This window comes from Eublepharis macularius, chromosome 5 (assembly GCF_028583425.1).
Source record: "Eublepharis macularius isolate TG4126 chromosome 5, MPM_Emac_v1.0, whole genome shotgun sequence".
Lineage (NCBI taxonomy): Eukaryota > Metazoa > Chordata > Lepidosauria > Squamata > Eublepharidae > Eublepharis > Eublepharis macularius.
The window spans coordinates 104453858-104479135 of NC_072794.1; the positions used below are offsets into that span (position 1 = coordinate 104453858).

A 25278-nucleotide genomic window follows, 5' to 3' on the forward strand; every position below is an offset into this window, starting at 1 on the left:
ATTTAGTAATGAAATAGGTCTGTAAGAAGTTGTTTTAGTTGAGTCTTTACCTGGTTTAGGGATTACTATGATCGTTGCAGTGAGCCATGATAGAGGTATTTGTCCGGTATTTAAAACTGTGTTGCAAGCATGCATTAGTGGAGTAGCAATTAGTGTGGCAAACTTTTTATAAAATTCTGATGGGTAGCCATCAGGTCCTGGAGTTTTGTTATTTTTGAGTGATTTAATAACATCAAGTATTTCTTGATGTGTGATGGGGCTGTTTAAGAGTAAACGGTGTTCGTCATCCAATTGTTTTAAATTCTTGAGTGATTTTAAGAAATGTGTAATTTTCTCTTCATTTGGTATTTTAGATGAATAAAGTTGTTTATAATAATTGACAAAAGTATCAAGAATTTCTTTTGTTTTGAATTGTAGTTTCCCATTTTTATCATATATCTGTTTAATGATATTGGATGATTTTTTTTTCTTTTATTTTATATGATAGTAACCTCAATGATTTCGGATTGTTATACCAGTAGTTTTGCTTAACATATTGGAGATTTTTCAAAATTTTGTTTGTTTCTAAGGTTTCTAATAATTTACGCTGAATCAATAACTTTTTATATGTCTGTTTGTTACCAGTTTTTTTGTGCTTCAGTTCTAGTGCTTTGATGTTTTCTATTAATTCATGTTTCATGACATTTCTCTTCTTATTTAGTTGTGATGATAAAGAAATGATATGGCCCCTAGTAACTGCTTTAATTGTATCCCACATGATGCATGAATTAACATCATCTGTTGTGTTTTCTTTTATAGCCAGCTCAATGTTATTGCTAATTTCTTTGATAGCATTTTGGTTGTTAATGAGTAATTTATTGAATGACCAATGCCTTTGTTTCAATGTGTCTTGGGTGGCCATCAGTGTACAACTAGTCCAGGCATGGTCTGATATGGTGATATTACCTATTTCAGAGGAAAGTAGCCTATTTATTGCTGTATTGGAAATTAGAATGTAATCTATTCTAGTATAGATGTTATATTTAGATGAATAGTATGTGAAATCCTTTTCTATACCATGTAAATGTCTCCATACATCTGTTAGAAAGTTATCGTCTAGAAGCTTTGCTAGCTTAGTATTTGAAGTTTCTTTTTTACATTTTTTGTTTTTAGGTTTGGATCTGTCTAATTTTGGGTTTACTATGTAGTTCAGGTCTCCTCCCAAGATCAGTTCACCTTCCTGAAAAGAAGTCAATTTGTTTAAACTGTCTTCCAAGAACGCAATTTGATTTGAATTTGGGGCGTAAATTGAAGCTAGGGTGTAAGTTTGTAATCCTATTTTGCCCTTTACAAAAATGAATCTCCCTTTGGGATCACTTAACGTGCTTTGATGTTGAAAAGAAATGGTTCTAGAGATTAGGATAGCTACTCCCCTTGCCTTAGAAGTGCCTTTTGCATGGTATTGAAGGTGTATCCAGCTTGCTTTTAGATTTTGACTATTTATGGGGTGGAGATGTGTTTCTTGAAGAAAGATTATGTCTGACCTTGTTTTAGCTAAGTTTGCCAAAATGCGTTTTCTTTTAATGGGGTTACCTAGACCACGAACATTAAAAGAGGTGATTTTAATATTTGATGACATATTGAATCTAATGAATTGTTCAGATGAATTCCCCCCTCTTTTTAAAATGTATTTTAATTAATTATTTGGTAATAGCACTATCTCAAGGTAGATTGATAAAATCGAGAATAAGGGTTTAATTAATTGATGATGTGGTATTTCTCCCCCCAATCAATTTTCTTCCAATTATGGCAATTAATTTATAGGTGGTAGTTTTGTACTGTTTGGTAGGATTTAATTTATAGAAGAACTTGCTAGCTTTATATGAAGGATCTTTAGTAGCTAAGATGAATTGTGGATACTTAGTATTAAAGGTTTTAATAGATTAGTAAATTCCTGTTCACTTGAAAAGTTTTATTTTGACTTGTTAAGCTTGGTGTATATACTTTCCCTTCTAACCTTGTCTGAAGAGATCACAGATTGCTGCAGTAGTGACTATATCAATAGGATCTATAAATAATCTTTAGAGTGTTCTTTGGTACAGGTATCAAGTAAATTTAAACAAGTAAAAGTTAAATGATTTTCTGTGTTTATAACTTATGGAGATTTTTATTAACTTGAACAATGAATTCAGCTTTATATAACTTAGCAATTACCCTTGAACGTTTCTAAGCTTTGCCTCTTTCTCTTTTCTCTCTTTTATTTATTTTAAGACAAAAATAGGCCAAAATAAAATAAGAGAAATGATTCTATTAGTGAAGTGTTTTATTCACACTTCAAATAGTTATTGAAAATAAATTGTTTGATTTCCTTTCCACTGACCTCTTACCCTTTTCTTTCCCTCTTTTTTGCAGTGTTGTAGTTTCACACTAAGTAGTTTGAATGTAATATAGAAGGATTTATTTGATTTTCCCTAGCTGTCCACTCCTTTTCTCTAACTCCTTACTCTGTTCTATTTTCTTATATCCTTTGTTTAGATAAATCAACTTATTTCGTTTAATTTTCCCCCTTTCCCCCCTCCTTTCCCCCCTCTCTTTTCCTTTCTATTCCCTCCTCCTCCCTAACCCACCCAACTTTGCCCTTTAAGTCTGAATTAGCAATACAAATGAGCTTTAGAAATTTCTCCCCCTCCCTTGATGTTTCCCTTTCCCCTTTCCCTAGTTATCTTATCTTTCCCTCCCACAGAACTCTTGGTTGATTAGCTCTAAGATCACAATAATGGGAGATCTATTTCAAATCCTTTCCCTCCCACAAATCCCCTGGCCAGTAGTTACAAACTGCACAAAAATAATAGATTTGTTCCCCAAAGCCCTTTTAGCTAGTGTGTTCTATTCACACACTAGTTTGGTATATACCAAAACTTACCGGGCTTAACTAAAAAAGGAGTTACATTGAAAGGACCGAACTCCCCCCTCCCTTTCTTACCCCGTTTTGAATCTTCAATAAAGAGTATTATGATAACGCTTCCCTTAAATTTTAGCATTGTGGCTAAGTGTCTAAATCAATTGTCTCTTACAGAAATTTTACTTCCCTTCTGAGGGGATGAAGATGTTGACTGAGAAAATTTTCTTTTTTGACTTGGTTTGCTTGTTTCCATCGGTTCTTCTAAGTTCAGTTCATTTAACATTGATGCTGCAGAGTCGTAGTCCGAAGCAATAAGACGATGTCCTTTGTGATAGACCAGTAGTTTCGTGTAATTCCACCATTTGTATTGTACTTTCGCTCTCCTCAAAGTCTCGGTTGTGGGTTTAAGTTCTTTTCTCTTTAAGAGAACTTCATTAGGCAGGTCACTGTATACTTGTATCTGGGTGTTATTGAATAATAGAAAGCCTTTGGATCTTGCTTCATTGATTATTTTCTTCCTGATGTTAGTATCTGGTACTTCAATAATGATATCTCTCGGCATATTTCTTTTTTTCTGCTGGCTTAAAGATCCGATGCGATAAGCTTTTGTTATGAGTTGGTTTGTGCCTTCCTTAATGCCCAGCAGCTTGGATAGCCAAGGTGTTAATGTTCTGATTATATTTTCATTTTCTATAAGGGACTCTTCAATCCCACGGAGCTTGAGATTTCTGTAACGAGCTGACACTTCCAGGTGAAGAATTCTTTCCTCCTGCTGTTCTAGTTTATTATATATTTCTCTTACGTCTCTTTGAGACATGATACTAAGTTCCATAGCACTTTCAGCAGTTTGATTTGTCTTTTGAAGTTCTAATTTGATTTCTGTTAATTGTGTAGATAGCGGTTGGATGAGCAGCGTCATTTGCTTGAGCAGGTTTTCTTCAAATTTTGCAAACTGTGCCTTGAGGGAGTGGTTATTAGTTTTTGCTGCTGCATTTGTTTCTACAAGTTTCCTGTCGGCCATTTTGGATAGCTCGGCCTTGCTGCGTTCCTGAGGCATAGTTTGAGTTGTGCTGTAAAAGAGCTGCTGCAAATTTCTTGCTGATTTTGGATAGATCTTCTTTTCCCTCTGCGTCTGCTTTCTCAAATATATAATGCAGGGTAAGCGATATCAGCTGTTTTCCGGGGTTTACAGGGAGGAAGGAGACAGAGATCTTTCAATGTGCGTCCATACCCGAAGGCTCCGACGCCACGCCCCCCCCTACCTGATACTAGTTGGAGGCTCTCCTGTGTGTGTTCCCACTGACTTGAGGTATGGTGAGCTATAGCATATGGCATGGCCTTCACACTGGCACCAGTTATGATGCTCCCTCCCCAAGGAAATTGACCCTGCCCCTCCCTCATTGTCTTCAAGTGTCAGGCCAAGGCAGAGTAATGTTCTGCAGGGCTTCATGTATGATTTGTATTCTGACAATAGTTGCTCACTTTGCCACAGATTATGGTTAATTTGATTTTATTGACATACTTAGTTTTGTTTTCTGTGTTTTGGGTTATTTTTGCTGATTTAAATCTCTTATTGTGGTTTATAGGTGACAAGCTGCCATAGATAATTGTGTTTTTTTCCCCAAAAGCCAGGCTACAAACATTTTAATAAAGTAAAAAATAAGAAGCCGTACAGGCAGGCAGCATCCCTCTCACACACACATACCAGGGGGGAATATTACCTGTTGTGAACTCTTGTACATCATCTAAAAACAAAGCACGCCTTTCCTCCCTTCATAAACTGTTTTGCATTTTCATGAACATTTATGCAGATCAAGTAAAACCATTTATGGATAGCCAAAATTCTTTAATTGATACACTACTTAGCTTTGACATGTCACTAAAGAGAAAGCACGAGATTGGTGCTGAGCAAGGGGGTGGTAAGCCATGGTCTTCCCATATGTTCATGCGATCAGGGAAACAAATGATCATGCATATATATCCATACCACTGTCAAAGTGGCCACTGTGGTAGTTTATCTGTTCTCCACAAATTGTGAGTTAGTAACTTGATCCACAGACCAGTCTTGGTCATTTTTTTGGCTCCAGCTCTTTGGAATGGCCTTCCCCAAAAGCTCAGAAAGGTGGCCATGTTGGCCCATTTCAAGAAGTTGTGCAAGGTTGCTCTATTTAAAAAGGTTTTGGAGAAGAGGACCATTTTCTCATGAGCTGTAAGTAGTTTTATCTGACTGTTACGTGTATAGTTCTGTTTGACAAGTGCCAGTTGACTCAAAGCAGCTACATTCACACTTAAGCTAATGAGAGCGTCTGACATTGCTCAAGGTTCTTGAAGACATTTTAACAAGCTCTAATACTACCTTTTATTTAGAGGAGAAAGTAGTGGACTGTTGATTTCCAGATCACTCCAGGTAGACAAGGTTTTGTGTTAATGTGCTACTTTGTGTTAATAAGTATTTTGCATTTTTTTAAAAAAAATTATGAATTCACTTCTTTCTGCTTCTATTAATCATGAGGAATAGTGGGAACTATGCCATGAGGAAGAGAGAGATAATACAGAAGGAAACAGCAGATCCTTCAGTCAGGGGGTGAACCTAACTTCCTCATGACTTTGCAATTTGTTTGACAGTTCTACGTGCTAACAAATTAAAAACGAGTTTATTTGTAAAAGCTGCCTACTTCCTCCCCATGCTTCAGACATTTGCCCATCTTTGTATTAAGACTGCTACATATTTCTCAATTTGTTTGTTGCCTTTTATTAATAAAACAAACCCTTAGTTTTCAATGGTGCAAACTGTTTGAGATATTGGGGAGGGGGTGAGATTCACAAGATACCTGATAACAAGCACTACATCTTCTGTTAAAAAGTTAGAATCAGTTTTGCCAGATCTAGAAAAAGAAAAGATTATTTGGACTGAACACAGTGAGGTTGCTTCCAAAATCAAGTTTATCACTTTAATATTGTTTCATCCTTTTTTTTTTAAACCCCTGGGAGTACAAAAGCCCAATGTGAGGATTTTGCCAGTAATTTCACATTTATCTTCACATCCACAAGAAAAAGATAACTACAGAGATTCATTGGGATTCTGAACACAATATAAAACTCTGCACTTGTACAGGGAGCTTGTGAACACAGAGAATATACAGACCTATTAACTTCCTGCTGGTAGAACAGGCCCTTATGAATATAAAGAGTCCAGTCATTGCTTCTTGTGAATATAATAACCAAGAATAAATAAGGAGAAAAGAATGGATGCCAAAAGTTTTTGAGCCAACCCATGAACAAATGTGTTTAATTGATTTTCAGCAGACCATAGCTTTTTAAGGAGCTCCACTGTCTCATCTATTTGAAGATGGACATACAGTAAACACAACATTATATGATACAACCCATCACAGCTGGATTAAAAAAATACACAAAAATATAATACATAAAAACGGTTTTACACTGTGGACTGACAGAGCTCTAAAAAGGTGACCATAACCCTGGTAAGCTTTACAAAGTCTTTAAAAAAATAAAACATACTTCATGTGAAATTCATAAATACATGGGGATGTGTGTGTGTGTGGGGGGGACTTGTACTTTCTTTTGGGGTACCTGTATTATGTCCAGCTAAGAGAGATCTATGCCGTTGTCATCTCCCTAGCCTTGCTGCCATTCTTTGCTGGGACAGTAAAATAAAATGGGCAGTGGTTTGTATGTACATTTGTGCCTGAAAGCTAGAGGCCAAAGGGTAAAGGGATTCTGCAGCAAGATACCTGGGAGGGGTAGCATTTAAATGCATTCTGCACAGAAACTAAAAACACGAATGCATTGAAGGAGAGAAAAAGAATGAGCAATGTAACACAGTCCAGTTTAAGGGAGTGGGTTATGCAAAATACTTCAAGCCAATCTCCAAAGATGGCTGTGGATAAAATACAAGGAAGTGGTTATATATAAAGAAATGCGGGGTTGGGCAAAACTAAAGTTTTTATCTACTCTCCCCCATGTGTACACTTAAGTCTGCCCAGTCGAGAGTTTGTGCATATATGAGCCCTCCTCTCTTAAAAGGCATGTTTAGTAGAAAAGGGATGTTTTAGTGTATATGGGCTAAGGAGAACAGGGAAAGTTTTAATCTTAATTCCCAGAGTTTTTAATCTAGGAACGAAAAGAAACATGCTACATATAAACTAACCAACCCTCTCCTCCTAGCAAAATGCACAGATCTTGGCTGTAATGGAAAAGGAATTCAACATCCCACCCCTTTTCTAAAGATGCCTTCTCCCACTTTTATTACTATAACTGTTAGTTGATTCCAGGGGTGCTGTGCCTCTATCCAAAAGCACAAGGGATCTCCAAACGTACCTAAATGTTGAGCTGGCACTGCAGTGTTGTGGTACTCCAGAGACCTGCTTTGCAGAAGATTCATACACAATCATGCATGTGACCATCTGCTTTGCCTAGAAAGACTGTGTGGCAGGATCAACATATTGGAGGCAGGGAGCAGAAGAGATGTTCATCTGAACTCTGCTTACAAGTGCTTCCTGGGACTTCCAGCACCCGTTGCTCATCCCCCAGTAGCGTGAAACACGTTACAGGCAAAGTACTGTTTCTAAGCAGTGTAGCTTGCTGCTCTATCAAAGTAGCCCCATGTACCGTTCCCATCAGTGTTACCATTTTAGAGGGTCTCATATAATAGACACAGGAGTGTTCATTTCAATGTCCTGGTGGAGTTTTCCAGAAATCCTTGTGTGGCATCAATTAAAAACACTTCACAGGAAAAAAAATTACATTAATTAAAAAGGTCCTTCAAAAAACTGGGAGACTACCCTGTCAGTTGTTCTCACAGTGTTGCTTCACAGAATAACAGGCTGCATACTGCATTCAAGCGACAGTCCAAAGACTCGTAGGAACTTTCTCAGTCTGCTACTCAAAGTCAGGGTCAACCAAAACCTTTGTTCCTGGTCCTCCAGGCAAAGATGATCATCCAAGTAGCTGAAGCGTGTACTAATCCAACAATGCAGTGGAGATGCAGGCCAAAACTGAAGGCAACACCCAAGTCAGCTAGGAAAAGCAGGGCAGCAAGACTTTTACTTAAAAAGGTCAGTATTTGTGACATCACCTCCTACCCTCTAAGGCAGACAATGGCAAGTAAAGACAAGGAAAGAAAATCTTCTGAGAAATAAAAAATATGTGAAGGGAAGATCTCTGACATTTACACCCAAGCCTCATGTTCTAATGACACACATCAAATGTGTAATCTTCAGTATCTCTGTTTTTCTTTTAGCACACGTTTCTTTCCAACACGATCCTGAATTCCCAGCTCCCTCTCACTGCCACCCCCCTTTTTTCCCCCAGGGGAGAGGTGGCATTCCACACATAATGACGCCACTATGAAAACCATTCTGGTGGTAAAGCCCCTCTTTGCAGCACCTTAGGAATAGATAAAGTTGAAGGCTGGGCAGACATCCAAGTACTAGGATTTGCAAAAGCAGACAGACTTAGACCAGAACATTTTAATTCCTGCTAGACATGGCAATCTCCTTTACTGAGGAGTAAGGAGAAAAATATCAATTCAACCACCTTTTAAAAAAACTGTAATGTAGCCAAGCTAAAGGACAAGGTAAGAAAAGTTCAATGGTAGAAAAAGGCACAAACCATACACATTCTGTTAGTTCCTCTATTATTTAAAACTACAAGCTAAGCATTTAAGACAAAGTATAGCTAAAAAGCAATGGGTCAGAGCCCTGGAGGTGCCATGTGCAGTGAGGGCACTGAGGTCTTGGCACGATTCATGTAACAGGATTCCTAAAAGCACCAATTTAAATTGTGGGCCCACTGCATTAGACTCCAGGCTGAAGGAACAGAGGCTTATACTCATGCTGAAACCTTACACAGAAACTTTCCCCAGTATTGCCAACAGCAAACTCTGCTGCTTTCTAATGACAATGTACAGACCCAAATTCTATGTCATTCCACCTGTCAGCATATCCCTGGGTTTGGCCTTCCAGATTACTCAGTTTTTGCTTTGGTTTTAGCCTCCAACCCCCCCCCCCGCAAGGATATACTAGCTGTGAAGTACAGAATTCAAAGGAGAGACAAGTCACAGCTTGTCCTCCTGTCTTGGGTGACAACTACAGAGGAACAGAGAAGCAGAAGGGAAAATGAATCTCTCACCAAAACAATGCCCAAAGAGCAACAACTTTGGTCTAAGATTTTCCCATATTTTTCTGATATGGCAGAGCTAGTTAAAAACCCTTGTGCGCCCCCACCCCTAGTTTCACCAGCCCAAATATTTCTCCAAACTGCCATTTCATTTCACAGATCACCTAGAACCAGCCTGTTTATCTTCAACCTGCATTCTGTTTTACTAAGTAGCTTCCTGAATTGCTTTTCTCCAGCTAATCCCTCTTTTCCTTTCTCCTAAAACATACTTTAACCTTTTATAGATCTCACAGACACTTAAGAGCCTCCTTTTCTCATTGGTGTTCAGACAAATATACTCATTCATTCTGCAGCCATACTCCCATGTATGACTCAAATATCTGGGACATGGGTATAAGGTTGCCACACTCCTATTATACCTTCCCCACCAACATCACAACAAGAGATGCAGTAGCAGGTCAGATCCCACAACAGAAAATGCCCAGCACCCCATGGGAACAAAATCACTTTCTTATAATTAATGAAATGGTTATGTGCTGCTCCAAGATGTATTCTGCCAATTCCCTGTGCTGGTTCCACGCACAGCCTGTAGCAATAGACTGAAGAAGAGTTTTCATCATCTTTGTCAGTTTCCCAAGCAGAATGGGAACCAGCTGACTAAGAGCAAGGCAGCACTTGACTTCCTCTTGCTTCTCAGAACAGACATCCTCAGCAGCTTCCGCACAAACTTTTTTCTGCAGATGAAAGCCACCAGGATAATTTGGTTTTGAGGACAGAACCCACTTTTCAGCAAAAAAACAACAACCCCAAAACAAAACCCAGGCATGTTCAGATATTAAGAAGGGAACAGTCTCATTTCCCCAGATCGTGGTGCGGTACTGTGTGCTGGGAAAGGCCTCTGGAGACACCAGGCCTTAGCAATAACGCCTCCTGAAATACTGATGACCTAAGCCTCCAGGGACAGTCCTGCCCCTGCTGCCTTCAGATAGAACTCCTTCGACTTTATGGTTTCCTGTATTTTTTCTGTTTGTTTAAAAAAATGTTCCTAAGTAGAAAACATCTGTGATTGTGAAACAGTCCTTTTTGGCATCTTTTTGTTGTTTGCTTTCAAAAGACTTGTGTCAAGGCATCCTATACAGGTGGCTTCCCTTGACAAGACTTCTCCCTCAAATTGCCTGGTCACCCCAGAGGGGCCTCTAGTCTTTAACCAACTTGTATACGTGATGCTGGGCCCCATGCTCGCTGGTGGAGACCTCGAAAACAAAGGCTATGCACAGCAGGGTTTCCTGGGTATCTCTGTTTGTAACAACCTGAGGGTAAAAGAAAGCACAAAGTGAGACCAAGAAAGACAGGCACAGAGCAGGGAGGAATGAGGCTTCAGGATATAATAGCTCTGATCTTTTATTTTAAAAAAACCTCATTAACCTATTTAGCTATCTGTGCTGGAAACACAACAGTTATATATAAAAGTTACAAAAAGCATCTCCTGTCAAATGAAACATAAGTTCTAATTAAAAGCTAAAAAGACAAGATAATCCACAAAGCATCCAGAAATCTGGTTTCCACTAATTTCTCATACTGCATTTTTAATCAGGTATGATTATCCAAGCACAATAGGTTTGATTCAGTGTAATTTTCTATCAGTGGAATGGAAGGTTTGTCCCCTCCCCCACCACTAATTTCCCACCTCCCACTGCAGACCCTGAATTCACCCCTCATGCTGTTCCTGATGGTCCCTGGAGTAGCGTTTTGGAGAACTTAGTGAACTACAGCTGGAGGTGGGAGCAAAAAAGTTCTGTTCCATTCCATTAACAGAAAAGTTCCTTCCTTCATTAGCAGAAAATTATAGCTGGATAAAACCCAATATACTGGTTTTGATGCAGCAATAGGTGGATAGATTTCTGTAGTACCAAAAGCTTATTGCTAAGCCCATAGTTATGTAGAGGGAGCTCCAAAGTCAAGGTGCTAGAAGGTCTTATTGCTTGTGGCCAACGACCTTATTCCCCAAGGTGAATGCACACGGAACAGGGCATCTGTAAATAATCTCTGCTGATGAGTAGAATCACGCTCTCCTCCATCACTCTCTGCTGGGAGAGTGATGGAGGAGAGCATCCCTGTTGATTCTCTTGGACCTCTCAGTGGCTTTTGAGACCCACAGCCATGGGATCCTTCTGGAGAGGCTGGCTGGGCCGGGCGTGGGGGGCACTGTGCTTTGGCGGTTCTGCTCTTACTCGAGTAACTGATTCCAAAAGGTGGTGTTGGCAGGCTACTGCTCAGCCCCATGGCATTTATGCAGTGGGGTCCCACAAGGTTCCATCTTATCCCCCATATTATTTAAACATCTACATGAAACCACCAGGACAGGTCATCTGAAGATCTAGAGTGAAGTGTCACCAATATGTAGCTGACACCCAGCTGTATTTCTCTTTAACAGCTAGGTCTGTGGAAGTCTTGAACAGGTGCCTGGAAAAGGTAATAAGATGGATGAAGGCTAATACATTGAAGCTCATTCCAGACAAGACTGAGGTGCTGTTGGTCAATTGGATTGCAGAGCCAGTCTGTCCTGGAGAGCGTTGCACTTCCTTGAAGGAGGTTTGTAGCTTGGGGGTACTACTAGATCCTGGCCTACAGCTGGAGGCTCATGTCCTCTCTGTGGCACGTGGCCTTTTATCAGCTCTGGCTATGATCATTCCTCAAAAAGCATGATCTAGCCACAATGATCCATGCTCCAATCACATTCAAGTTAGATTACGGTAAGGTGCTCTATGTGGGGCTACCTTTGAAACCGGTCCAGAAATATCAATTGGTCCAAAATGCATCAGCCAGGCTATTGTCAGGGGTTGGTTACAAGGCTCATATCACCCTTGTTCTAAAAGATCTGCACTGGCTATCCATCTGTTTCTCAGCACAATTCAATGTGCTGTTTCTAAGGATCTTTGGGTCAAGGTACATAAAGGACCACCTCCTCCCACACTTTCCAGCCTGCCATGTAAGATCTGACTCTCGAGTCCTGCTCTCTGTGTTCCCGACTTCAGAGATAAGGAAAATGGTGAGTAGACAGGACATTTTCTGTGGTAGCACCTCACTTCAGGAATGCCTTCCCCCTTCGTGTTCGTTTTCAGTCTGTTCACTTTCAGCCATTTAAGCACAGCAGTCAGACATTGGCCAAAACCCTCTACCATATCACCAGGGGATTGGGATAGAGAGATAGATAGTTGGAAATCATCAGCATATTGATGACATCTGGGTAGAACTTCGTGTAAAAGAGCAGGTTGGCAGATTGGGGGATGCTAGTAGATTTGTGCCTGCAGATGGGACCTCTGGTATCATCTGTGGCATGTAGTGTCTTTTACCAACTTCAGCTGGTGCACTAAGTATGGCCCTTCTTTGAGAGGTGTGATCTCGTGACTGTTATCAAGCCTCTGATCACATATAGGGACTGGCTTTCTGTAATGCATTCATTGCACGGCTGCCTTTGAAGACTGTTCAGAAATTCTGGCTGGTGCAAAATGTGGTAACATGATTACTGGCTGCTGTAGACTACAGGGAATGTATCTCACCAATTTTAACAACTATGCTGACTGCCCATTTGCTTCTTGGCACAATTCAAGAGGCTGGTAAAAACCTTAAATCACCTGGGAACAGTTATAAAGGGGGGGAGGAACAGGTTTTTTACCTGCAGGATGGTGAAATTCTCCAGGACGCTGTTCATCATGTATTTTTCTGGGAGGTGTTTGAGTTTATGGATGAAGTTGATCATATACTCGCACATAGGGGACCGATGGATTCGGTAGACAAACCGTCCATTTTCCATTCGTGCATATTCAGTCTGTATAAAAAAACACAGCAAAGACATCAAATCTCATGCACAAAAAAGGATGCAAAACTGAATTATTCAAGGTTTTTTACTCTGATAGGGGGGCTATACTCTAAGGTAGTGGTCTCAAAGAGATGCATCAGTAAAGAGATGGGGACCATAGACTTTACTACTATGTGCTATCTGTTGCTTTAGTATGATTCTACTGGGTAGTTCTATGTTGTTTAATATGTCAGTCTTAGAAAAACTAATGCCCTGCTTCAGCATTTCTTCAGCTCTGTATATTGGATTTCTGCCTGTTTTTTAAATCTTTGCAAATTTGCATTTATATACCCTATTACATTGTTTATTGAGATGTCCTTGGAATTGACTGTATTAACTCACACTGTGTAATCTGCCTTGAGTCTCAGTGAGAAAGGTAAATTATAAACAAACAAACAAACAAAAAGCTGACAGTGGAATCTACAACACAGAGGACACAGAGGATGATGGCAAGTGGAATCTATGACACAGGAAATAGAATCTATGCAACTGGAATCTATGACACAGAGGACACAGTGGATGATGGCAAGGTAGATGGACCCAGGAGAACTGGAGACATGAAGCAATCCAGAACTCAAAGGAGGAAAAAGTTTCTCTAGATACTGGAAACAATAGAGCTGCCTCCACACATCACTGGATATGCTGCTATGATTGCACTATAGTAATCATTTGCTTCTGGATTGTGTGTCTACACAGGAAAATGCAGCTGTGGATGATTAGTATTGCAAAAAAAGCAATATCCACAGATATACATATGGAATCCAGGGTATAATCAGGTACTTTCATTAATCTTCGAACCCACCCAGCTATAGCAACTACAAGATTCAAACCACCTTCCCCTTTCAGTTTTAAGTTTCCTTATTATAGCTGGAAAAGAGCCATAACTTCCTATCCCATATTGACAAATAGGGAGTTCTCCCTCTCTATACCATCCCCATCCTGCTGGTCCCACATACACATAACCTCAGGACTCACCTCCACCTTCTCGACTACTTGCTTTCCAAAGGAGCACACCTTAGTGGAGACTGTGATGGTCATATTTTCTGCGCTGCTATACTGACTGCTCACACCATAAAAAGCACCAGGACCATCCTGAATGGTGCTGTTCAGATCCGCCTGGAACAATGGCAGGAAGGAGGTATTACAAATCAAAGGTGAATTATAAGGCATCATTAATTTCTGTTAGGGAACAGCAGGTTTTTGACAGAGTTTTGGAATGCATGCACTGAGGAAAAGATGCTGACATGAAACGTGTATCCATGTGATATTACTAATAATTCATACAGCTATTTATGAAGGAGAAACAGACTGCAGATCACGTTCTTCTACATTGTTCCTTCTATCAAGATGCTTGTATTAAGACCATCACCCCTTTGATCAATAGAATACCTGGAAGAATGAGCTTGGAATATGTTAGGTTACTACTAGAAGATGGAAATCCAACAACTATGGCCTCAGTTGCAAAATTTTGTGCAACAGCCTATAAAATCTGTCAGTTGCCTTCGTTATCGAGGTTTATGTAAATACCACCCATTTACATTATTGTCTATTTATATTACTGCCCAGGAGTCATTTTGTAGAAAAAGAACGGCAGGAACACATTAGCATATCCCACGCCCCTTGCCATCACCAGAAGTGTGTTGTTGGCATAACTGATTTGCATATGTCACACACCTCAGACATCACCGGAAGTGTGTCAGAACGCAACACCCACCCCTCAGGCCCCTTTCCCCAAAAATCTCCAGGAATTTCCTGAAAATAAAGCAGAATGAACTGAAAGCAGCTTACCCTCCTCTGGAGAGCCCTCACTGCTTGCAGGCCCGGAGGACAGGCCTTGCGGCCGCCCCCACCCTGGGTTCCTACCAGGGAATCCAGGAGGCGGTGATGGGGGGGGGGTGCTGCTGCTGCCTCTGCCGCTGCCTGCTGCTAAAGACATGGGAAGTGGGGAGGCAGCAGGGAGGAAAAGGAATCACGTGGGCAGGGCCAAAACCCACGTGATCTCTTTTCAGATGTTCTGGAACACCATTCCGGTGCGTTCCCCCTCCAAATGAGCCCTGTTACTGCCTATTTTAACTTTTGCTGTTTTTTACCAATAATTTAACCTTGTGTTAGTACCTCATCTATGCTGGTCTTTGACCATATAATAAAAATTTGATTTGAACAATCAAGAGGAAAATCAGCCCTTGATGTAGTTTGGCTGTTGTTTCCCAGTGAAAGAGGATAGGCTAGAATTTTTTAAAATTAACACAGTGAAAAATTAAAAAGCAACCAGAAGCAAAACATGCAGCTATTTAATGTTGTTTTTTTTAAAAAAAAAATCATAACCTGCACCTCACTGAACCTCGTATGACCATTCAAGGCAAGTCATTATTGTGCAGATGGCAGTGTAGAATATGTGACTTGCCCAAGGCCTCCTCCTAGAGGTGCACAAGGGAACTGCAACTTGCATCCAAGTTTCAAAATTGGTCCAAGCATTTTTCACTGCACCCCACTACTTCACATTTTTTTAGCCAAAAGCTGAGCAGATGAAGATGCTCAGCATATACTCTATGTCAAAGTCCCCACTCTTATTAAACCTATGGGTACTTCTAGAATAGTTGCCAAAATAAAATGACCGCCATGGGAACAGGGAGAACCAATAACAAAATGGCTTCCAAGGGGGTCTGGGTCCAATATTAAAATGTTGTGCAGTTCAACAAATATTAAAGAGGTTCCAAGCCAAGCATATTCCTATAATGGAGCCGAAGTGTCCAAATTGGTGCTATCTGCAGACATAGTGCTGTCTCCTGGGTTCTTCTGAAGCACCTCCTATTCCAGTGGAATGGAAGAAAACCAGGATCAGCATTTTGTTTGGGGGATGAAGAAGCAAGTGGGGACCAGGAAACACATCAGTGGATCCCAGGGCTCTCATGGGCATCATGTTAGTATTCACTACTCTAAGCTGAAACAAAAACTGTTCTTAGACAAAGGGTGTGGAGCAGAATGGCAATATTGGTGTATTTAGCACATACCTAACAGGTTCAAGATAGGTGAAGTATCACCAGAAAATGTAGGCAAAACAAATACAGAAGCCAACAATTCATACAGCATGTGCTATGGGAACCAGAACACCTACTAGACAAGGCAATGGTTTTTATTTAACCTGACAGTACTCTATTAACAAGATTTTGACATTCCTTCAAGGTTCCCATTATTTGGTACTGCCTCCTATCTTGACACCTAGCCCAAGTGTATTTAGTATACAAAAGCTGGTGAGACCATACCCAATGCAAAATTTGTTTGATACTGGGCTGGCTGGCTTATGCACTGTCTAAATTCAGAGTAGAAGAAAATGGAAATTATCCACAGCAAGATCCTCTGGTCTCATTGCCTACCCAATCAATCTGATGAATAGTATTCTCACCTCTTATCTAATCTAAGGCAACTAAGGCTCCAACTCAATGTTACAACTTTTAATTCTGTGCAACTCCAAAATGGGACAAATAACACTCCTCCCAGGAGTTCAGGAAAACTGCACAGTGGGAAGGCAGGAGCCTCTCCCCTACTCCCCATGCCATGATCCTAAGCAGACTGTGACCCTTTGAGTCTTTAAAAAGCAGCTCCCTGTAGCTGTTGTGTGACTGCAGGAACATGAGTCAGGTATGGGAAAACCAGGCTCAACAAGTTAAAAGATGTGTCTAGTCTGAGCATAAGAATCCCAAGAACGGGTTTTCAACAGCACTGTTTGGTTTTCAGCCCTGCTTGGTTCTTACCCAGAACTTCACTAGGAAAAAAGAGTTCTGAGGTCCCCTCTCATAGAGCTCCTTCAGGCCACCTTTCTTCTCAGGAAACTTGTCATAGATCTGGCGGATGTCCACTGCTTCCAGTAGAGGGTCACTGTAGGAGGGGTTTGTCTGCCCAATATGCACAAAGAGGTGCTTGCTATACTGTAGGGGGAGAAACATGGGGTGTAAACATGTGGGAGCAGATGGTACCATTCCCCACAACAAAGATTCTGCCACAACGAAGGGAATCAGATGTTCCTGCTGATGCTGCACAGGAAATTCAAAACTCAGCTCTCTTATTGCACACCACTACTAATGGCCTAATGCACTCCAAAGGAGTCACTGTAATGGCTGTCTTGCACACAGAAGCAGCAGGAAGTCAGCCTTAGGTCCCAGCTGCAGGAACCTGCTGCTTTTAAGAGCAGGAAAGCTCCATTCACATCCTCAGCCTGGACTGATGGCAGGTCCACTCTTTCCTAAGTCTTACCGTTTCTGGGTCACGCTGCACTTCCATGAATGCTGAATACTCAAGGAGCCGCAGCTTAGTGGAGGCAATCGTACGATCCTGCCAGACTGGCACAGCCGAGGCAGCAGGTGGGAGAGGAGCCAGCGGCTCGTAGCCTAGAAAGAGAAAGCGTTCCAACATTTCAAAGCACTTTAGAGGAGATTTCAGCTTTAAAGGTGAGGAGAAACCTGCTGTTAGGCTTTTGAATAGCCAAGTGGTTTAAGACACCGAACTGAAAGCATAGCATTGCTCCCTTTTGCAGTGTTCTTGTCTCTGAAGGGAAGTATGGATTCAAATCTCATCCCTAACAGCATGGCTTTAGGGAGGAGCAGTGGCTCAGAGATTCAGCATCTGCTTTGCATGCCAAAGGTCCCAGGTTTAGCCCTTGTTATCGCCAGTTAAATGTGCTATGAAAGGCCTGTTTCTGTCTGAAACCCTAGAAACTCAGTGCCAGTCACAGCAGACAATGCTGAGCTACGATAATCAGTATAAGGCAGATTTCTGCACTCAACATGAAGAATTCAAAGGGTAGCCTAAAAGGTTAAATGATTTCCCCCCACATAGATATGGCGTTTGAGCTCTTTGCAGTCCAGGCTGCAGCAGACTACTATTCCTCTGAAATTTGTCATATTTTTTGCACAAAATGATAAGATTGGGAATAACTGGTGAGAAAGGGAGTTAATCTGCACAGAATTTCTCAATCTTCTACATAAAAACTTTTGCTGTACTTCGGTATTAGTATTCAAATGCTCCACACTCCTTGCAAATATATTGCAACCTTGATGGTAAAGGCATGGCTGTTCAAACGAGCCAGGTCTTGTGAAGATGGACAAGGGACGTGTTGTCCCAGATGGGGGAGCACAGAGCTTGAAGAATTAGATTCACTCACACAGGGAATCTGAGTCCTCTGCAAAAAGTCCTTGCAAATACAACTATGCCATACAAAGACTGGAACCACTTTTCTGCCAGCAGCACTCTAGAATAGACTAATAAACTCCATTTTTAAAAAAAGACTTTAAAAGATGGGCAAAGTCTCTGAAAGAAGTAGGAGAAATCTACTATCCTGGATGGATGAGAAACAAAAATTCAAGCTTGAAGAGGACCTGAGCTAAAGCTGTGTGTATAAGTAAAGTGAGATAAGAATGGGAGGAGAGAAATTGATAAAAATTTGAGGGAAACAGTTGGAGAAACAAAGTGAACCAAATCACTTACTGGCTAGTGATGGAGGCATGGGTGGCTGGATGGGGTAGGCTGGTTGTGTAAAAGGTTTAATGCTGGAAAATAAAATAAATGGTGAAGCAGGTTAGTCAGAATTTTATTCTATAAGCTTTCCTCCTATCCTCCTCTACCTCAAATCAGTCAAAGATGGACATATCTCTTTATTGTTATGAATTCGTAAGATTTTATTCTTACCCCTCCCCCATTTTATCTTCACAGTCACCCTGTGAGGAACATTAAGTTGAGAGAGAGAGAGCAGATAGGCCCAGGTCACCCAAGTTCTCCCTGGACCTAGTCTGACACTCTCTCCATCACACCAGTTGGCTCTCGTTAAGAGAAACCAGTAAGAGCTTTTCCCAGATCCAAAACCATCACTTCTCAGTGTTTGTCCCTGAGCTGCTTTTCCTACTATATGGACAGCAGGAATCAGAACAGGAGCACTTCAGACAATGCAACCAATTCATGGGAGCCTGACCACCATCATCTAGGCAGCAGATCTTCTGCCTGTTGGTCTACTTATTGGTATTCACTTGTTGCTTATCAACAGCAAACAACTACTTTCTGAGGGCTATTTATTAATTTATTTTTGTGCTGAAGTATTTATAATGGAAAAGCTGAAATAGCCAAATATGTCATTCAGTAGGTTAGAAGTCATCCCTGCAAGTAACTTTTCTTCCTCTTAATACAAAGAAATCCACTTCAATAGATGGACAGAGAGATGTTCACACTGTAGCAGCAAAGATTGGGACCAAGGACAACATTGAGACCTCTGGGTAAATGGTGGTAGGTATAGCTAAGTAAATAGAACATGACTGAGCTCTCGCATGAGATCTATATTAGTCTACCCTGAATAGCACATTTCTTCCGTGTATTAGAAGATCTCAGACAAGGTGATTTTTTAAAATGAATAATTCAAAGGCTCGCGGTATGAGGGATGGAGGGCTGATTCCCATTTCAAATGATAAACAGAACAGGTTTTTTAAAAAAATCTATTATCCATGGACATTTTGTACAGTTGTACCCCAAGTACTTTTCACATAGCCATCACTAACACCTACACATAGGCTGTTCTGTACATTTTGCGCCAACCTCAAATATGGATAACTCAGCAGAACTGTATGCAGCTGCCACATTGTGTGTTCACGTGTCACAGAGGTAGATTGTCATGTCAAAAGCTCACCAGATCAGATCAGCAAACATTCATTTAGTATTTCTTTCTCTTATACCAGGAGGTTTTCTCTGTCTTGGCTTCCCTTCAGCTATTCTGTTTAAGGACCGGGGCAGGGGGCTGGGAGAGTGGCAGCCATGGAGGGCTAAGGCAAGGAAAGTGAGGGGGGAAATCTAAATGCCTTGTTGCCAGTACAAATGCCTCTGCCTTTGCAGAGCTGCATAGAGAAGCACCGTCACATGGAAACAGCCTCCGCCATGGCTTTTGAAGCGACACACTATTTTTGAATGGGGGGAGTTTTCAAACAAGCACCTTGCCTACAGCAGCCTTGAGTTGGGTCAGTTTCCATCTAACATCTGTATCACAAATACATAGGCTCAAATCAGTCCTTCCATTGGAAGCCTTTGAATACAGTAGTTTAAAAACCTGGGAACAAATTAGCAGCTTGCTCAGGGGCACAGCAAACTAACATCAACTTCTGTGAAACAATTCAGGAACACCACCACAGTATTTTGCTTAAGAAACACAATTCCAAATTCTACGTAGATATTTGCTGAAATATATATTCAAAACTACCAAATGTCTTTACTTACTCCTGAGAAGGTCCAGACTGTCCTGGGAGAGGCCCACTCCAAAACTAAGGAATTGAACACAGAAAACAAGATCAGAGGTATTCCAGATAACTGATTTTCTAGCCTCCATTGCTCAGATCAAAGCAACTTAAGGGGTTTTATTGCAATGTAAAGTAATATCCAGCCTATGTAATATTTTCTGTGGCTTGGAAATGTTTTGACTACAAAGCTGAGAAAAGCTAGGATGGGAGCATTGTTGAGTTTCACACAAAGCCAGAGCATTTCCCCATTCTCCAGTGAACTTCTAGGGGGAAATTCTGGATCAGATTTGCCACAGTTTCGTGGTGTTTATGGAGCAGAGAAGAATTAGACAAGGAAGCTTTCTTGGGGGTTTGGAGGGATCCTATGTGTACAGGGCTGGTTTGTGTGGCATAAGGAGCTTGGGGTGGCATGGGGGCACCCATTTTGCCACAGTAGCCCTCAACTTCCTTGGCCATCTTATCCCTTCCCTCTGCTCCCCTCTGTTCACTCTCTCTTTCTCTGACTGTAATCATAGGAGGATTGAGAAGCTCCAGTTTGGTGTAGTGGTTAAGAGCGCAGGACTCCAATCTGGAGAACCGTGTTTGATTTCTCACTCCTCCACTTGACACCAGCTGGGTGACCTTGGGTCAGTCACAGCTTCTAGCTCTCTCAGCCACATCCACCTCACAGCGTGTTTTGTTGTGGAGATAATAACATCATACTTCGTAAACCTCTCTGAGTGGGTGTTAAGTCATCCTGAAGGGTGGTATATTAATCAAATGTTGTTGTTGTTATTACCATCCCAAATTGGATTGATAAGGTCAGGGCAGGGCTTCCAAAAGACATTAAAGACCCTCTGATTATGGGCAGGTGGGAGAGAGGAAGAAGGTCAACAGCAAGTTCTGATAGCAGGCCAAAGATGGAAGTTTTTTTTAACGCAAAGCCTTTATCTCTCTCCTGCCCTGGAGCCAAGTAGCCAGTGGCAAGGAGAAAGCTCTCACTACTCTGGCCTATGTGGCCCCTTGATTTCAGGTCAAGCTACAGAGGTAATGCTTCTGGAGCTCAATGGCTCTATAAGGAGTGGCAAGGAAGTAAAGAGGCTTCCCCCTCCCACATCTGTGCTGCCACTGCTGCAGTCCTGTGCCTTGGCCACTTGGGGGGCCCAAATGGTTGAGCTGGCCCAGCATTTGTTCTGTTTTTATACAGAGTGTGTGGGGTGGGGGTGGGGAGTAAGGAGGTGTGGAATTTTTTATGTGTAACAGACATTGAAGGGAAGGCTTGATAACAGGATTGCGCTTACCTGCAACTGTTGTTCATCTAGGTCTTCGTGAAGTCCCCATTGGGCGAACTGCGCTTGCACAGGGCAGTCACTCAGAACAGGGTTTTCTTAGCTTTTAGGCTATTGAGGTGGTGACCCCTCCCCCCTGGACTGCTCCAGAGCAGTTTCCCCACTCAAATGATCACATGGTATAGAAAGGTTGCCCCCTTTTCCCTCAGTTTTGTGCTGCCACAAACTCCTCAACAACGTCCTACAGAGAGCTCACAGTGGGGCAGGAAGGAATGTGTGCCTGCACAAAAACCTGGATGAACAACAGTTACAGGTAAGTGCAACCCTGTTTTCATCTATGGTCTTCAGTGCAGTCCCACATTGGGAGAATAGCAAGCTACTCATCAAAGAGGTGGGGTGATGCTCTCAGACGAAGGAAGACTGTAGGACTGCTTGGTCCACTACTGTTTCTCTTCTAGAGTTAACGTCCACTGTGCAGTGTTTGACAAAAGTATCCACTGACAGCCTGACAGATGTCCACCAGTAGTGTCCCTCGAAGGAATGCAGCAGAGGCAGCTTGTGCTCCTGCTGAATGGGCACACAGAGTAAACAGGCAAAGAACTTGAGTAGACTTATAACACATTTTAATAGCAAGTACCATCCATCTAGATATTGTCTGAAATGGTGCAGCTTTGCCTTTATTGGTGTCAGAATGGCAAACAAAAAAATGCAGAGTCCTTCTGAAAGGATTGAGTTCTGTCTATATAAAATAAAACAGCTCACATCCAAAATGTGTAGTGTATGTTCTTGTGAAGTTATTGGGTTGGGGAAAAAACAATGGGAGAGTTATGCTTTGAGACACATGAAATCTGGATACTACCTTGAGTAAGAACTACAAACTAGTAAATATAACCACTTTGTCAGGATACACCTGTAGGAATTTTGGAGCTCACTAACTCTCCTGGCTGATGTAATAGCTAGCAAGAAGGCCACCTTAGAGGAAAGGGGAGGTAAAAAGCACGTTGCCAATGACTCAAATGGTTTTAACATCAGCCTGGCTAAAACCAGGCAGAGGTACCATTGTGGTATAATAGGGTACAAATTATATAGTGTGAAAATATTGTTTTCTCATCTATACCAGTATGGACAGTGGAAATGGCAGCTAAGTGGATTTTAACAGATGAAGAGGCCAAACCAGACATTAGACAAACAGGTGTTAGGGGCTATTCCTTTAGCATCAGCCCAAAGCACAAACATGTTCCACTTAAGGGTATAAGATCTTCTAGTGGACAGTTTGCGAGCATTCAGTAAAATATTTGCCAGAAGAATGCAACCCTAGTGTTTGAGGAACCATGCTGTCAGATGCAGCCTGCCTAGATCACGATGCAACATCTGACCAAAATGAAGTAAGTCTAGTGCCAATGGTAAGTGAACACAATTCCCCTTGGCTAAGTGCTTGAGTGTGTGGAACCAGTGTTGCCATGGCCAGAATGGGACTATGAGGATGCACCTGGTCCAGTCTGTCTGGATTTTGCATACTACCCTGTGGGAAGGCGTAGAACAATGTTCCCGTCCACAGAATCTGAAAGGCATCTCCTAATGAAGCCAAGCTGCTGCTTCCTCTCAAGCAGAAGCAGGAGGTCTTTGTATTGTCCTGAGTGCCAAAAAGGTCAACTTCTGGGAAACCCTACTGCTGAAAAATTTGATTGACATACTTGTCTGCGAGGACCCACTCATGGTGAAAACAGCCCAACCTGCTGAGCCAGTCCACTCTGGAATGGTGGGATCCCACAATATGTAGGGTGTACAGAGTAGTACCATGTGTTATGGTCCTCTCCCACAAGCAGATAGTCTCTGTGCAGAGTGTCTTGGAAGCTGTACCATCTTGCTTGTTTATATAGAATACAGTTGCTGTATTGCCTGTAAAGACCTGGACTCTTTTGTGGGATACCATATCTGCAAGAGAGTTAAGTGCACGATAAACTGCTGACAGCTTGAGTAAATTAATATGACATGCCTTCTCATCCTCTGACTAAAAACTGTTGACAGAAACGGCATCACAATGAGCCCCCTACCCTTCCAGGGAAGTGTCCATAGTTAGGGTCACATCATGACACGGTATACCAAAAGCAACTCCTCTTGTCAGATTACTTGGTTCTAAACATCATGTCAAGAAACACAACACCTGCTTTAGGATTGAGGGGGGACTGGCAATTAGGGTCAAAATGTCTAAGAAACCAAAGCTGCGAAGTTCACATCTTAAGATGAGCACAGGGAACTACCACTGTGATAGAGGCCATGAGACCTAACATAACTTGAATAGATTGTACAGACTGAAGTCTATTTGCTAAGAAGTGCTGCACCAGAGTTGCCAGTCAGATAATCCTATCACTGGGCAAGAATGCTTTGTTGACTTTAGAATCTAGGATTGCCCCCACAAATTGTATGGTATGGGTAGCAGTCAACTTAGATTTCTTTGCATTTATCACCAACACTAGAGTTTCATATGTGGACAGTATAAGGGTGATATGCTCCCTGAAAATTTTGGGGGACTGAGCAGTGATTAACCCAGTCATCAAGATAAGGGTAAACAGAGAAGCCCAACTGTCTAAGGTGAGCAACCACTACTGCAACGCACTTTGTGAAAACTCATGGTGCTGTAGCCAAACCAAAGAATAAGGCAGTATACTGAAACACCACATCATGGAAAATAAAACGGAGACACTTTTGATGGTCCCAGTGTACAGAAAAATGAAAGTAAGTGCCCTGTGAATCAAGGACTGCAAACCAGACATCCTGGGAAACCATATTTATAACTCAAGGGAGCATGATCACCTTGAATTTCGTGATTCTCAGGTAGTTATTAAGGGCCCTTAAATCTGAAATTGCCCTTTTCCCTCCATCCTTCTTATCTACCAGGAAGAAGCAAGAAAAAACCCAAAGGGGTTGTTAGACCCTGAAACTTCTTGGAGAGCCCCTTTAATCAACAAAGATTGAATTTCTTTCTGCAACTGTAGGAGTGTATTATTAGGAACTTGCGAGGGGAAACCAGTAGCAGGCAATGTATGAAACTCTAATAATTATTGAAATAACCCAAGTGTCTGTATAAATATTTTGCCATGCATGAACGAACTGTGACAATCTGTCATTAAACAATGCAGAGGCAGTCACTGTATGGAGGTCTAGTCAGAATTTGCACTTTTGACCTTGGGCAGAATCCTTAAAGGACTGATGGGCTGGTTTGAGGTGTCCTGACAACTTTCTCTTTGACACGGACTGGCCAGAATAAGGAGCCTAATAAGGTGGATACTGTGGTTGATATGGGTGGTAGCTGTAGGCTCTATAGTCTTGTCTGGGCTGGTAATCACATCCTGCAGGTTGTCTGTAAATCGAGACACATAGAGACTATGGCAGAATGTCATAAGATTTGGTTGTCTACCAATACTACTTCTTTTTAGAAAGATATTTACCTATCTTCTCTGAGAACAATGAAGATTCCTCAAAGGGAATGTCCTCTATCTTATTTCGAGACTCCAACAGGAGGGCAGTGGAATGCAGCCATGTGCTTCTGTGTAGGACCACAGAGGTGTTGAGGCCCCTGGCAAAGACATCCAAGACATGCCTTCTTGCACTAATCTGCTGCTTTGAGAGGATTATCGCCTCATTTTGAATCAGCTTGACTACAGGCTTCTTGCCCTCAGGTAGGGCGTCCATATAGGAAGACTTGCCATAGGAAAATTTGATACCCACTCATAATGGCCAAGACATTCACCATCTTGATATTAAAGGAATACATTTTCCTCTCCACAGTGTCCAATTTCTTTCCTTCCCTATCTGCAGGAGTGGAGAGACTGCCCTGCTGATGTCTGGCCTGCAATTCCT

At 41.6% G+C, this 25278-nt stretch overlaps 1 protein-coding gene across 4 annotated transcripts in view; it reads right to left on the reverse strand.

Moving 5' to 3' along the window:
* Nucleotides 1–6140: 6140 nt before the first annotated feature.
* TEAD3 (TEA domain transcription factor 3) overlaps nt 6141–25278 on the reverse strand; it is a 92338-nt gene continuing 73200 nt past the window's right edge. For all 4 annotated transcript variants that reach the window (XM_054980066.1, XM_054980067.1, XM_054980065.1 and 1 more), the window contains 7 exons: nt 20130–20173; nt 18363–18424; nt 17133–17266; nt 16634–16807; nt 13857–13997; nt 12699–12851; nt 6141–10332 (listed from right to left, as the gene is read on the reverse strand). In XM_054980066.1, the coding sequence (XP_054836041.1) occupies nt 10219–10332; nt 12699–12851; nt 13857–13997; nt 16634–16807; nt 17133–17266; nt 18363–18424; nt 20130–20173 (822 nt within the window). In that variant the 3' untranslated portion in view covers nt 6141–10218. The remainder of the gene's footprint in view (nt 10333–12698; nt 12852–13856; nt 13998–16633; nt 16808–17132; nt 17267–18362; nt 18425–20129; nt 20174–25278) is intronic.